This window comes from Aphis gossypii, chromosome 1 (assembly GCF_020184175.1).
Source record: "Aphis gossypii isolate Hap1 chromosome 1, ASM2018417v2, whole genome shotgun sequence".
Lineage (NCBI taxonomy): Eukaryota > Metazoa > Arthropoda > Insecta > Hemiptera > Aphididae > Aphis > Aphis gossypii.
The window spans coordinates 15,733,929-15,750,427 of NC_065530.1; the positions used below are offsets into that span (position 1 = coordinate 15,733,929).

Below are 16,499 nucleotides of genomic sequence, written 5' to 3' on the forward strand. Positions count from 1 at the left end.
TCACTTTTTTTTTTATTTAATAATGAAGAAAACGCACATTTTTTAAGTTATATTAAACACACGTACCTTTAATTCATAAAATGAAAATCCTTGATTACAGCAATTAATAATAATTACAAATCAAATTTTATGTATTTGGCCTTTCTTAAAATAAATAGATGGTTTAGCAACAGTAATCATAATATTTAAATTAATTGCAGTTAGTGGTTAAAATTTTAATTATGATAAACTCGTCAAAATCATGAATATTTGCAAAAGTTGGTATAATTCATAATTTTTTTTGTATAAATAGCTTACGAGTTGAAAATTTAATACAAGATTTCCCACAAGTTTGGCTTACAATAGTTATAAAAGAATTTAAATTCTAGTATATTCAGGCCATTAAAACATAAACCACCTTTTCCATCAACCATTCAAAATTATATTCTATGCTGACAAATCATCTGTTCAGAATCATTTTTCATACACAATAATACCAATCATTGGATTCAAATTTAATACATACATTATGGTGACCTACTATACAGCAGAATGTTACACTCAACCACTCTTTTTTCATTTTAAATATATTAGTTTGTAATAATTGTAAAAAGACACATTATATGTTTTTCATCAAGGAGTTAAAATATGTTATAGACAAAAAGGTAACCAAATCAAATTATAAATCATTAAACTATACAAGGAAAAAATCAATAAACCACTTTGTTGGTTTTGTTTTTTTTTATTTGTAAAATTAAATACAAACACGACAATGAACAGATTAATCATCACCCTTCTTGGTGACCACTTTACCTCCACGAATTCTACCAGTTCTCCTAGCGGCAATGAGACCAACCTAAAATTTGGATGGAAAATAATTAGTAATTATAGAAAAAAAAACAAAACACAATCATTTCATTTACCTTTCTTCCGGCACTGGTTCCTCTCTTAACTGTGGAAGCTTTACCAATATGTTGATGATTACCACCTCCATGAGGATGCTCAACAGGGTTCATAGCAACACCACGCACTTTAGGCCAGCAATTACGCTTAGCCTTATATTTGTGGTATGCACGTCCAGCCTTCAACATGGGCTTGTCAATACGTCCACCACCAGAAACCAGACCTTTAAAATATAAATTATAGTTATTGATATATATTTTTTTTTAACTCAATTTATCTATAATTATACATTATATATTAAATATCAGTCAATTTTCATGTTTAAATTAATTAATTGAATCTCAGTTACAATATTACTTCATTAAAAGAAAATCAGGTTTCAAATGTCTATTAATTTCAACATCATAGATTCATGTCAGTAGTCTTAATAATTTTAAAACAAAATAATCTCAGTACATAATGTTGACTTCACTGAATATTTTCAGGTTTCAAATGTCTAAAACATCATAGATTTTAATAAATGTACCAAAAAAAAAAAAAAAAAAATACCAATCTAATAATTTAATATACATGAAACTATTTAGAATTCATTTAAGTGAACTGCTCTTGCACATTAGCTTAATACTATTGGCCCTCCAAAATGACTACCAGATCATATTGGTAAGTTAAATAAGCGATAAATTATTCTTTGCATGTTCAGATTATATAGTACAGTAAAAAACATGTATTAACAGTAAGTTGTAAATTGAGATTGTAGTAATAAAGCAAATATATAATTATTATAATAGATTGTATTATTAATGTAACGATACTTAATCTCAGTGGAAAAAGTCAATTAAAATATTGTTTATATAACAAATTCAATAATACATACCAATCATGGCACGGTTGTTGGATGGAATAACTTTTTTGGCACCAGATGGTAACTTAACCCTTGTCCTTTTGGAATCTGGATTGTGAGCAACAACAGTAGCATAATTACCAGAAGCACGAGCTAAACGACCACGGTCACCAGTTTTTTCTTCCAAATTACAGATAATGGTACCTTCAGGCATTACTCCAATAGGCATAACATTACCAATGTTCAATTTAGCTAAAAAAAAAATTAAAGAATGTCAAAGAAACATATAAACAATGTTTATTTAGATTTACAATATTGTACCTTTCTTTCCACAGTACAAAAATTGACCAGTGTATACACCTTCAGGAGCAATGAATAATTCTTTTCTCGTCTTATATTTGTATGGATCTCTGAAGTGAACAACAGCTAAAGGAGCTCCACGACCAGGATCGTGAATAATATCCTACAACACAAAAATCATAAACCAAACATTATACTTTAATATTAAATAAAAACATGATCAAGTTTAAGTAAATTTAAGATAAGATATAAATATTACTTATTTATATCCTTTAAAGCAAGCATATAATTATATATTTCATGGATGAATGTTATAATATAATAGAGACACAAATTAATTAGGTATATTTATAATTTAAGTATTGTTTGAAATAACGATGGAAGAACTTTATAAATATTTAACTGCATTATAATAATAATAATAAAATTAGCTTAAAAATAGTTACCTTAACAACACCTTTGATGTAACCATATTTTTCTGAGTAGTCCAAATTCCTGAGTTTAGGGGCTCCTTTGCGGTGTTTAGTGTGGGAACGGAAAACGCTTCCAGCACCTTTCCTCTGAGCACGAATAACCCTACCCATTATGATATCTGGAATATAAATGTACAAATATAATCTTTTCTGTTGTTCAAAAATTATAAGTAGAATCCACAATCCAGACAGTCAGCTTAGGTATGAAAACAAAATAGGAAAATACGTGAAGTTTAATTGTCAAAAAAAACTTACAATTTAAAATTAAAGCACGACACTTAACATAGGACTATGAATGTTAAAAAACCTGGGAAGGTACCACTTCACACCAAATACGAACACCGGTTGATGTGTTTTAACGCTAGGGACATCAATATACTTAAATCACAGTAAGAACTAAAAACGAACCTAAGAAGAATATCTGTCTGTCAAATTGGGATTGGTTAGATAATTAAGGATAAAAATTTTACTTACGATTTACAAGATGAACTACTCAAGGAACTGTTTCACGTAGGAAAGACTCGTGAAATCAAAAAAACATTGTAATCAGTGCGGACGCACACGGACGTGATGCGTACCACAAGATGCAGAGTAGCCAACCGTTGACCGTTTAGAAAAATCTATTAAATTTATAACTAATTAAATTAAAACCTTAATTTTAACTGATTAAAATTTAAATCTTAAGACAAACGTCTAATTTAAGTGAACAAAATAATTAAAATACAAATATGCTTTAAAGAATTAGCAAATTTATTTTGGTTATAACCAGTAAGATGGTAACGTCGCATTCAAGGTTATCAGCTGTCTGTCTCCTTTCAATCTAGTCGGCCATTATTGGCATTTGCCATAATACATTTTTCATTACAGCGATTTAATTTTTGTACGTTCGTTTTGTTGATTTACACTCGCAAGTGCAGCAACGTATTCATCGTCGCCGATTTGTAATAATATGAGTAATGTACCCAATCAAAATGGATCAGGTCTAGAGCAGCAGGTAAGAATTTCATTTGCCTGTTTCAATGTTCATCAACTGACCATCAACTAGGTTAAGAGACGTGCGAATTTTCATTGTCTAGGTTACCGCTGTCTTAGAATAATGCCGCTAATTTACGTTTACTGATTATAATTAAATATTTTATATATGTATAATGATTTTTATGGTTTTTTTGGTTTATTCTTATAGTTTGCTGGTCTGGACTTGCAGGGCAAATCACAGCCCAGTTCGGCTCCAAGCAAGTACGTTCCACCTCATCTGAGGAACAGACCGGATAATTCCGAAGCAGTAGAACCAGGTAATTTATGTTTATCAAATATATAACAAATAAATAGACATATTACCTATTTTTTTACAATTTAGTTCAATTTAACACCTACAACAATGCATCATTGTTTTCTTTGTTCTGTTCTTTGTCATAATAATATTAACACTTTATTGATTAAAAGTGTGATTTGATTATTATCTTAACTATTCATTAAAACCAAATACAATTTTACAACTACATTATTGTTTGTTTAATTAAGTAGAAATATTTATTTATTATCATTCAGTTTTATACAAATTTATAGTTAAAATCTGGGTTAAAACAAAGCAATTAGTTTTTTTGTTTAATTTTTTTTAGTTTATAACTATAATATTGCAGGATCTTACTATACATCATTAACCTATTTATGTGTCTTGTTAATATCTATTGCTTATTATTAAATACATTAAATATTAAACTATTATAATGAGTAACATATTTAAAATTAAATAAAACAGCTATCTAATTTAATATTGTTTTGATTATAACATATAAGTATCTACTACTATTTATTAATGTAGTTTTAATTTTACAATATTTTTTTTTATTAAAATTGAAATATAGGTAGGTAGTTGTCACAAATCTTAAAAACTGAAATTGTTTTCTCTATTATAAACATTGTTTGACAAAATAATCAAAAAAAAAACGTTTAAATTTACTATTTAATTTTAGTATTAATGGTAGACTAAAATCTAAATTCAGTAATTAATGTTATCATATACATAATATAATAATTAAAACTATCAAAGTTTCCATGTTTGTTTATTTATACACCTTTATTTATTATATTATATTAAGCTTGTTACACAATATTTTATCAAAATGAAAAGAGTATGGAAGTTATTATTTTCATTTTTGAATTTATTCAATTATGAACAAATCACATTTATATTTTTTTATATGTGTATATAAATTAACCTTCCTATATTAATTATAATGATGGTATCTGAGTGTTTTTCTGGTATTTTGAATATTCACCTCGTTCCCCATCACACAAATTAATAATTTAAAATTTAAATTACCTATAGCATTTTTTTGTTTTTATATATATATATTTATAGTATGATTATTGATCATTACTAGGTATAAACGTTAAGCTATAATATAGTTATATAATAAATATGTAGTACTTCTTATTACAAACATATACAAAATTAAATGCAATATTGAATTTACGAAATATATAACTAAGTGACAGCAAGTTGAACAAAATAGAAATATTAGAATATAACATCCACTTAAAAAAAAACTATTCGTAACAAGATAATAACAACATTAAAATTTATGAAAAAAGTGCAAAAACCAAATAGAGTTACTATTTTATAAAAAAAATAATTAATAGGGAATTTTATTCAAGTATGTAACTAATGGAAAAATGAGTTATATTTAATAAATTGGACTAGTAATATGAGAATTAGCTTTAACAATTTTAAGATTTAATAAATAAGAATCGTCAATTTTAGTATTTAATATTTAAAAAAAATAATAATCCAAGAATTTTTTCTTAGTTTATTAAAAACATTGATACTGAGTGTAAATAAATCCATTTTCAAAAACAATTATTTCTATGATTACCTATATAAGTAGTTATAATTTAGATTAAGGTTGACGTTTATATTATTAATATTTACAATATTTGATCATAATTATATAAAGTATGGAAGTTGATACTTTTATTTTTGTATTTATTCAGTTCTGAATCAAATACATTTATATGTATGTATGTGTGTATACATATATATGAATTAATCTTCCTATATCATAAAGGTGGTATCTGAGTGTTTATCTATTTATATTGGGTATTCACCTCGTTCCCCATCAAACAAAATAATAATATTTTTATGTTATTATATTTTGAAATGTTGATAATAACCTTAAAAAGGTGTTAGGAAAATTACCTTAGTAAAAATGTTAACTATTTATATAATATAAAAGCAACATTATTGATAGTTAAACAATATCTTGAAATCCATTGAATTTATGTATTGCGTTTAAATTGTGTATATAAATGATAATTTTTTTTGTTTTAATAGAGCAATTAAAAACCTCAACATTTACACTTCTAAGTTTATTTTTATTCCATAATTTATTCATTTATAAAAATTAATGCTTTAGTAATTGAATTACAAAATCATATTTTAAAGATTTTCTTTTGAAAACCAGAAGTTAAATCTAATAAATCTATAATAATATAAATTTTGAATAATTAAAAAAGTATTACCATTTTTGTTAGAATATAGGCATCTGTTATAACTTATTGGGTTATTTCTCCCCCCCCCTCTAAATAAAACTGATTTATTTCATGGAATATTACATTAATAACATTTTATATATAAATGATTTTTATTAAAATAAGGCAAGCAAGTTTATCATAAACAGATAATCCACTATAAATCAAATATAGCTGGGTACTTCTAGTCTTCCATATCACATTGAATTATATAAATACATCAAATAATTAATCATTTTAAGAAACAATATAATCTATATTCCTTGTATTTTAATTTAATTAGGTACATAATTAATTATTTTGTTTTTATTATTTTACAGAAAGTGTTAATAACGACAGAGATTTCAACGCACCTCGCCAAACATCAGGTTTTTTTATTTACAGATTACCTATTTTTTTTCTAAGTTTTTTTTTAAATTTCAACTAATAAGGATAACAATTTTGTAGGAAACGATCGTCGTGGTGGCCGTAGAGATGATTATGAAGATCGTTCCTACAATGGATCGAGCTCCGGTTATGGTGGCGGACGAGGCGGAGGTGGTTATAGAGGCAATTACCGCAATGATAGAGATGGCGGCGATTGGTCGCGTTTCAATCAAGGCGGTGGAGGTGGTAGTAGGTGGCAAGAAGGAGGTGGTGGAAGAAGGTAGATACATTATATTTATTTAAAATTATTTTCTCAAAAATCTATATCAGCAATAATAATTATAGATCTGGAGAAAACCGAAGAGGTCGTTGGGATGAATCAAGCGCTTCTAACCAAGATTGGACAAAACCACTTGCCCCTGATGAACGTTTGGAGGAAGAACTTTTTGGAAATCGTAGTACGGGTATTAACTTCAATAAATATGAAGATATTCCAGTTGAAGCAACTGGTGAAGATATACCCTCCCATATTAATACAGTAAGCTTAATATAATTAACTTTACGAATAATATTTAAAATTTTAACTAACTTTTTTTCATATTTTTGTAGTTTGACGACATTAAGCTGACAGATATTATACGCATGAATATTGCTTTGACTCGTTATGATACTCCAACTCCAGTTCAAAAGTATGCTATACCAATTATTATTGGTCGTCGTGATGTAATGGCCTGTGCCCAAACTGGATCAGGCAAAACTGCTGCATTCCTGGTTCCCATACTTAATCAGATTTATGAAAAAGGACCAGCTGCATATAATGCTGGACCTAAGGTTTGATAATAATCAATAATTTTTGTAGAGTTATTTTAATATTTTCTTTAAACAAATGTTTAACAGCTCCAATCAAGACGTAAATATCCTCTTGGCTTAATATTAGCTCCTACTCGTGAATTAGCAACCCAAATATATGATGAAGCAAAAAAGTTTGCTTATCGTTCTAGAGTACGTCCTTGTGTTGTGTAAGTACATTAATATACATAAAAATTATTTATTGAATATAAATTAATTCTGATCATTACAGCTATGGTGGTTCACATGTTATGGACCAAATCCGTGATTTAGAACAGGGGTGTCACTTATTAGTGGCTACTCCTGGTCGTTTGGTAGACATGTTGGAGAGAGGTAAAATTGGGTTAGACTTCTGTCGATACTTAGTTTTAGATGAAGCTGATAGAATGTTAGACATGGGTTTTGAAACTCAAATAAGGCGTATTGTTGAGAAAGATTCTATGCCTCCTCCAGGTGATAGACAAACTCTGATGTTCTCAGCAACATTCCCTAAAGAAATTCAAGTAAATGGAATAACTCAAATAAAGATTATATGTGTATTTTTACTTATACATTTTTTCAATATTCTCACAGATGTTGGCTAGAGATTTTCTTGACAACTATATTTTCTTAGCTATTGGTCGAGTTGGATCAACATCTGAAAATATAACACAAAAAATTGTTTGGGTGGAAGACCGAAACAAAAGATCCTATTTATTAGATTTACTAAATGCTACTCCAATTAGATCACGTTAGTAATTTTAAATATATACCTATTTATTTTCATTTTAATAATATTCTTATTCTTGATTATAGAACCAGCTGAGTCTTTGATATTGGTGTTTGTTGAAACTAAAAAAGGCGCCGATTCATTGGAAGAATTTTTGTATTCCAATGGTTATCCAGTCACCTCAATTCATGGTGACCGAACACAGCGAGAACGTGAGGATGCGTTAAAAAGTTTCCGTTCTGGGAACACACCAGTACTAGTTGCTACAGCTGTTGCAGCTAGAGGCTTAGATATACCTCATGTGACACATGTAATTAATTATGATTTACCATCTGATGTTGAGGAGTATGTGCATCGTATTGGACGTACTGGCCGTATGGGAAACTTAGGTAAATTATGAACTAAATAATTTAAAATATGGTGGTTATAATATTATTATGGTTTTTAAAAGGTTTGGCTACTTCATTTTTCAATGACAAAAATCGCAATTTAACTAGAGACCTAATGGAATTGATAACTGAATCAAAACAGGAACTACCTGGATGGTTGGAAAGTATGGCTACTGACTTCCGAATGAGCAGTGGAAGAAGAAGTAATACATCGAAAGGGTATGTTTTAAAATTGTTGCAATAATTATTAATTCACATTATTTATCTAAATAATATTTTAAACTTCTTTTATTTATTTTTATCTTAAACATTTACAGAAGTCGTTTTGGAGGTGCTGGTTTTGGTTCTCGAGATTATCGTACTACAAGCAGCATACCACCACGTGGAAGTTCTGGTCCACCCCGTAGGGACTATGGAGGTGGCAGTAACAATGGTAATTAAATTAATTTATGTTTATTTCTTACTTAATTTTATTTTACTTGTGTTAAGTAATATTTTTTCTAATTATTTTTTTTTACTCTTTAGGAGGTGGATTTTATGGTGGAGGTAATTATGGAGGATCATACTCTAGTGGTGGTTCTGCTCCCAATGGAAATTCTTCAACTCAAGATTGGTGGTCTCAGTCATAAATATGCGGTTATTAAAAGTATAAATCATAACTGAAACATAAAAAAATATATATATTATAAAGTTTAGAAAAAAAGTGAATTAAAGTTTTTTATGAATTGATATGCCTCGTATATTTAGGTTGAATGTCATTACACTATAGTTTAAATTCATTATTTATGTAAAATGTATTAATGAATTTTGATTTCAAACAAAGTATGTTTTTATTTTTTTTTATTTTTATTCTAAGCTTTGTTTTTTTTTTTTTTTTTTAGATTATAAATCATCTAATATTTATGTTGAGATATAGTTCTAAATCTTCATTTAAAAATGAGTATTTAAAGGGAAAAAGAATATTAAGCATTATATGTAATTTCTATTCATAGTGTAATATTACAAATTTGTTACATTAAATAATTATGACAAAATGCTGTACATTTATATTAATTTATTTATAGCTGATGAATTTGAGTAAGACAAATAAAATTCATAATCACTTTTGTATTTCATCTTAGTTTTAAATTATTACCTATCAATTTAGTTACCTTTTGCTTATAGGCTAGCATTATAAATCTAAAAGATCAAAGAGTATTATTTATTTATTTATTCAATGGGTATTGTGTAAGTGATATTTCTTTACCCAGAATGGCATATTGATAGTTAGGTGTTTGTTATTCAATTGCTTATTGAGTACTTAAAAATTATATAATACCTCTGTTGTTTATTTAGCTATTTTGTATTGTTTTATAATGCTGTTTTTTACATTTTTGATTTAATGTACACTAAAGTTGAGACCCGAGGATTTTGTCCTTGTATTTTCATTATTCTTGATGTCAATAAATACAATTAATTTCTGATTACCAATAATTTTAATTAAAACCTTAAATTGTATTTTATAAAAAATTCAAACAACTTAATATATTTCATACACACGGTTGTTTTCACAAAAATACTTAAAGTATAAAAAAGTATTTTCACATTCATACTTGTCAACCACACAATTAATTAGTTTAATATATTTATTTTTCTAGTATAATGTAAAACTATATTTAAATATATTAGATAACAATTATGTATATTTACTTATACAATAATATAAGAAGTAAAAAATAAAAACAATATTTTAAATTCATCTGATATATAATTTAGAATAGTTCAATACTCATTGATTATTATTTTATAGAATATCAAATGTAACTTGTAAACTAAACAAATAACACAAAATATTGTGTTATATTATGTTAATCATTTTTGTGTAACCTATCAGTATGTATTTGTCAAATAAAAACTTGTTGATATTTCTTTGTTTCACATTCAAATTTTCTCATGTTTAAATTAATCTTTCTTTTAACATTTTATGATTATTTTCAATTAATATTATTTATGGTTAACAATTCCTACTCTTTATTAGTTTAGACTTAAATATTTTGATATTTACATAACAAAATTATGTGATCATTTATTCAGGTATATCTTATATATAAAAATGAATCGCAAAATGTGTTGGTAAGCGCATAACTCAACAACCCCTGGACCGAATTGGCTGAATTTTTTTTTTCAACTGTTCGGAATTGCCAGGAGAAGGTTTTTATGAACGAACATTTTTAAAAATTCTACTGAATAAGTAGAAAAAGTGCAAAAACTATTTATTGATGTCTGGGATTTGAACCCGATACCGTCAAAATATAAAAAATAAATTAAAACTATAATATTTTTTGTTGCCATGGAAATGTTATAGACAATATTTATTCAATTTAATTGTTTGAATAAAATATAATAAAAAATTCCTGGGATGACCTTAAAAACATAATAATTTATATTTGATATAAAGAGTTATATTGGCTGTTAAAAACATTGATGTAAATGAATTAAATTTAAAAATTCAAGAACAAATTACAGGTGAATCGAGGATATATAAATCAGTTGATTCGGCAACTAACCAAGATGATGTAGTCAACTATCCACCTGAATTTTTAAACTCGCTTGATTTACCAGGATTGCCACCTCACAATCTTCAACTAAAGGTTGGATCGGTAGTTATAATGTTGCGAAATATCAACCAACCGCGTCTGTGCAACGGCACACGGTTAGCGATAAAAAAATTACTGAACAACGTGATAGAAGCAACTATACTGAAAGGAAAGTATAAAGGAGAGGATGTTCACATACCGTGCATCCCAATGATTCCGACTGATGTGCCATTTGAGTTTAAACGACTACAGTTTCCATTGCGGCTTGCTTTTGCTATGACCATAAAAAAGTCCCAGGGGCAATCATTAAGTGTTTGTGGTATTAATTTGGAAAACCCATGTTTCTCACATGGTCAATTATATGTTGCCTGTTCCTGGGAAACCATCAGATTTGTTTGTCTATGCGCCAGGCGATCGAACAAAAAACATCGTATACCACAAAGCACTACAATGAAAATATAACTGATTTTTGTTAATAATTATAATTGAAATGATTAACAATAAAGCAATTACTTACTTATAAATGCTTATATATGTTTTATTTAATTATTTTTTGTTCACACCGCCCTAACACCAGGGTGACGGTTCTGTTCAGGAGAATTTTTCGCCTCGAATATAACATGGGTAGGAAAAAAAAATTGCCTTAGTAAAAATGTTAACTATTTATATAATATAAAAGCAACATTATTGATAGTTAAACAATATCTTGAAATCCATTGAATTTATGTATTGCGTTTAAATTGTGTATATAAGTGATAATTTTTTTTGTTTTAATAGAGCAATTAAAAACCTCAACATTTACACTTCTTAGTTTATTTTTATTCCATAATTTATTCATTTATAAAAATTAATGCTTTAGTAATTGAATTACAAAATCATATTTTAAAGATTTTCTTTTGAACACCAAAAGTTAAACCTAATAAATCTATAATAATATAAATTTTGAATGATTAAAAAAGTATTACCATTTTTGTTAGAATATAGACATCTGTTATAACTTATTGGGTTATTTCTCCCCCCCCCCCTCTAAGTAAAACTGATTTATTTCATGGAATATTACATTAATAACATTTTATATATAAATGATTTTTATTAAAATAAGGCAAGCAAGTTTATCATAAACAGATAATCCACTATAAATCAAATATAGCTGGGTACTTCTAGTCTTCCATATCACATTGAATTATATAAATACATCAAATAATTAATCATTTTAAGAAACAATATAATCTATATTCCTTGTATTTTAATTTAATTAGGTACATAATTAATTATTTTGTTTTTATTATTTTACAGAAAGTGTTAATAACGACAGAGATTTCAACGCACCTCGCCAAACATCAGGTTTTTTTATTTACAAATTACCTATTTTTTTTCTAAGTTTTCTTTAAATTTCAACTAATAAGGATAACAATTTTGTAGGAAACGATCGTCGTGGTGGCCGTAGAGATGATTATGAAGATCGTTCCTACAATGGATCGAGCTCCGGTTATGGTGGCGGACGAGGCGGAGGTGGTTATAGAGGCAATTACCGCAATGATAGAGATGGCGGCGATTGGTCGCGTTTCAATCAAGGCGGTGGAGGTGGTAGTAGGTGGCAAGAAGGAGGTGGTGGAAGAAGGTAGATACATTATATTTATTTAAAATTATTTTCTCAAAAATCTATATCAGCAATAATAATTATAGATCTGGAGAAAACCGAAGAGGTCGTTGGGATGAATCAAGCGCTTCTAACCAAGATTGGACAAAACCACTTGCCCCTGATGAACGTTTGGAGGAAGAACTTTTTGGAAATCGTAGTACGGGTATTAACTTCAATAAATATGAAGATATTCCAGTTGAAGCAACTGGTGAAGATATACCCTCCCATATTAATACAGTAAGCTTAATATAATTAACTTTACGAATAATATTTAAAATGTTAACTAATTTTTTTCATATCTTTGTAGTTTGACGACATTAAGCTGACACATATTATACGCATGAATATTGCTTTGACTCGTTATGATACTCCAACTCCAGTTCAAAAGTATGCTCCTCATAAAGGAGAGGATGTTCACATACCGTGCATCCCAATGATTCCGACTGATGTGCCATTTGAGTTTAAACGACTACAGTTTCCATTGCGGCTTGCTTTTGCTATGACCATAAAAAAGTCCCAGGGGCAATCATTAAGTGTTTGTGGTATTAATTTGGAAAACCCATGTTTCTCACATGGTCAATTATATGTTTCCTGTTCCTGGGAAACCATCAGATTTGTTTGTCTATGCGCCAGGCGATCAAACAAAAAACATCGTATACCACAAAGCACTACAATGAAAATATAACTGATTTTTGTTAATAATTATAATTGAAATGATTAACAATAAAGCAATTACTTACTTATAAATGCTTATATATGTTTTATTTAATTATTTTTTGTTCACACCGCCCTAACACCAGGGTGACGGTTCTGTTCAGGAGAATTTTTCGCCTCGAATATAACATGGGTAGGAAAAAAAAAATTGCAAAATTAAAAATCTAGAGTACGGTGACGGGGAGGTGATACACAAATATTTAATTATAGTTGGTATTTTTTCTCATTGAAGAGGTACGATTTTTAACGGGCAACGAAAGTGGAATCAACGTACAGCCAAAACTACTGATTTTTTTTGAATTTCGCAAGGAGCATAAAATCGACTGACATTTTGAGATTTACGATGGAAATTTTTATTTATAGATGGTTGCTATTAGTTTCAATAATAATATGTCTGTCTGTCCTTTGTTTGTTGCCATGAAAAAAATCATGCCTAACCATCTATAGACAAAACTTTCCACCGTAAATTTCAAAATTTCTATTTGAGCACCTCCCGGGGTTGGGCCAATTACTTTTTAATTTAGCTTATCTTCTGCCCATAAATCTAATACATCTCTGTACCAAATTTCGTCGCAATTTGTCCTATTGTTTAGGAATACATAAAGAACAAACTAATAGACATACAGAAATCCAACGAATTTAACACACAGTTTGAGACATATAAAAGGTAGGATTTTTAACGGGCTACGAAGTGCACGGGTTCAGCTAGTTAAATTATAAATATCAAAGACTAGTTTACAATAGGTACATCCATTGGCTTATCAAATTTTAAATTTTCCAGAGACTAATCAAATAGTACACTTAATTACACAAAACTTATAACAGACATAAAAATATAATTCTAAAAAAACGTAGCTTTCCTTAGTGGATAGAATTTCTTGTAGATATTTTATATCACTACTAAGCTCTTGCATATACCGTGGTGTTTGAAATCCAACTATAGTTAATAATATAGCTGGTACATCAATTGATCTAAAATCATTTAAAAATGTCATATTCGTTCGTTATAAACAGTTGTAAATATTTTGGATATTATCATAACAGTTTTCACTTTAATGTTAATTTGATATCTAACTAGTACATATACCTACTAAATAATTATAAAAAGTAAGGTAAAGAATAACACAATAACAATAACATTTTCAAAATATCATTCGATTTTTGATTTTATTAATTCTAATTATAACATTCAACAATTATAACACATTAAATTTTTCTATTTTCCATCAATTCTATGAAAATAATGTATACAAAACATTTTGTTTATAAAAAGCTGCTTTTTAAAAATAATCACATTAATAAAAATTCAATAGTTTGTTAATAATTGTAATCCAATATCATAGTTTATAAATAAATATTTCAAAATGCACACACACACACACACACATTTGTAAACCTTAAGTAGTTAATAGCAATAACATTTCCAGATTTATTTTTATTTTATCTCTTTGTACATTTTAAAAATATCTAAAAGATCAAGCGTTTTGCTTGTGAGCAGAATGAATACAACATTATCATTCCACTGTTATTTTTTTGTATTTAATTGAAATCTGTGCTTAATAAAAATAGTCTCATTATGATTGCCTAAAAGTAATGTAGCAATATAGGATAATGTTTATAGGTATAGAAAGATGAGCCTCAATATAACAATAATACACAATAATACAATGTAAAATATCATTTAAATGTAATTCCATACTGTATTTTTAAATTTAAAATCTATTATTAAACACTGAGCAACATAATATAATAATATACGGTTACTCGAAACATTTCTGTAAATATATATTATAATATATATACTTACAAAATAATGAATATTATGTATTAGATTGTTTAGTATTCTAACTAAAAAAAAGCATTTTATGTGAAATATTATTATATTTTTTTTTAATGCATTCTATAACAATTCATTACTAAGATGAACTGATGAGCATTTTATAGCAAATAATATATTATACGATACACTTCAATTCAATTATACAACATGTCAATATTCGAAAATCTAAAAAAACTTAACAAAGTGATTTATTTAAAATGTTTGAATATATTTGATTTAACTGGTAATCACACAATCTAAAATAACAAATTACTTATCAAAAAAAATTATTTATTAATTTAAACAACAATAATTAAGTGACACCAGTAAACTTGTTTTATGTATAAGTATTATCAAAAACCGTTAAATATAATTTTTAAACGCTCAGCGCTAGTATTTTAAGAGTAAGTCATCAGTTTGTAAAAACATATTAAATGTTAAATTTAAAAACAAAGTATTGCCGCCAACAACTTGTACATAAGAGATATTAATTTGTTGCGATTGTCTTGCATTTAACTGATCAACTTTATATGCATGGCATCAATAAAAAGTAAAATAAGGTAAGTACTTATATTTACTTTCTAAACACATCAAATATTCAGTTATTTATTGTAAATATAATTAATATTTTTAATCTTTTAATATAATGATTTAGTTTGGTGTACACAATATAGTACTAGATTTACAATTATTTTTACTTGATTAGTGTAAATATCAAAATGCTTACTTTAATTGAATGATTCAACTTGAATCATTAACATTAAATCTCATAGGTAATTCGTTGATATTTAGTAAGACCTTACATTCGTTTCGAAAATTGCGCGATAGCCAGACATTTGGTAAAATAAAAAATATCGTTCATTTTCTTTATTTTGTACGAATTCAATAATTATTTAGGAACATAATTTTTTTTCTGAATTTCAGAAATACGAAAATAAAAACCATTGACTTCATAATGATACAAAAAGTTTGTTGATTATTAAAAAAAAAGTACCTATGTTTTTAATTTGGGCATATAATTTAATTACAACAGTAAAATAAATAAATAATTTTTTTTTGTTTTAACCATTACTATTTACAAGTTACTGCTCTCCACTCGTAAATTGCAGTATTGTAGTATTATTTTAAATTAAGTTATATTATATAATATTATGTTTCCATAATTATTTAATAATGTATTAGCCTTAGTAACTGGTATTAAACTATTAATATTATTAATTAGTATTTAGTAACTTTATATTTTGTAAATAGCGTAACTTAACTTAAGTTACTTAAGATGGATCACATTATTCTCAAACTTAACGTACATTTTATAAAATTACATTGATATTATAAAACAGCAATCGTCATATCAATGTATTGTAAGTACATAAGTGTAGTTTATAAGGCTCGGGAAATTATAATAATT

At 27.1% G+C, this 16,499-nt stretch overlaps 3 protein-coding genes across 4 annotated transcripts; 2 read left to right on the forward strand and 1 right to left on the reverse strand.

The window, feature by feature from the left end:
• Window positions 1-701: 701 nt before the first annotated feature.
• Window positions 702-3,129, reverse strand: LOC126549876 (60S ribosomal protein L8). Of its 2 annotated transcripts, none has more exons than XM_050200271.1 (6): window positions 2,971-3,129; window positions 2,470-2,615; window positions 2,045-2,186; window positions 1,757-1,975; window positions 903-1,105; window positions 702-835 (listed from the first exon to the last, which is right to left on the reverse strand). In XM_050200271.1, exons 2-6 carry the CDS (start codon window positions 2,605-2,607, stop codon window positions 761-763), a joined length of 777 nt encoding a protein of 258 aa, XP_050056228.1. In that variant the 5' UTR covers window positions 2,608-2,615; window positions 2,971-3,129; the 3' UTR covers window positions 702-760. The 2 variants fall into 2 exon arrangements, with proteins under 2 accessions (XP_050056228.1, XP_050056232.1); XM_050200275.1 differs by lacking the exon at window positions 2,971-3,129 and adding an exon at window positions 2,752-2,770.
• A 186-nt stretch (window positions 3,130-3,315) lies between these two features.
• On the forward strand, window positions 3,316-9,450 carry LOC126549868 (putative ATP-dependent RNA helicase Pl10). Its single transcript, XM_050200264.1, has 13 exons — window positions 3,316-3,490; window positions 3,680-3,788; window positions 6,348-6,395; window positions 6,475-6,673; window positions 6,739-6,931; window positions 7,003-7,224; window positions 7,291-7,412; window positions 7,475-7,745; window positions 7,816-7,972; window positions 8,038-8,340; window positions 8,403-8,559; window positions 8,658-8,773; window positions 8,866-9,450. The coding sequence occupies exons 1-13, from the start codon at window positions 3,446-3,448 to the stop codon at window positions 8,967-8,969; spliced, it is 2,046 nt and encodes a 681-aa protein (XP_050056221.1). The 5' UTR covers window positions 3,316-3,445; the 3' UTR covers window positions 8,970-9,450.
• Window positions 9,451-12,461: 3,011 nt separating this feature from the next.
• LOC126549341 (ATP-dependent RNA helicase DDX3Y-like) lies at window positions 12,462-12,810 on the forward strand. The gene is made up of 2 exons (XM_050198195.1): window positions 12,462-12,537; window positions 12,611-12,810. The coding sequence occupies exons 1-2, from the start codon at window positions 12,462-12,464 to the stop codon at window positions 12,808-12,810; spliced, it is 276 nt and encodes a 91-aa protein (XP_050054152.1).
• Window positions 12,811-16,499: the final 3,689 nt, after the last annotated feature.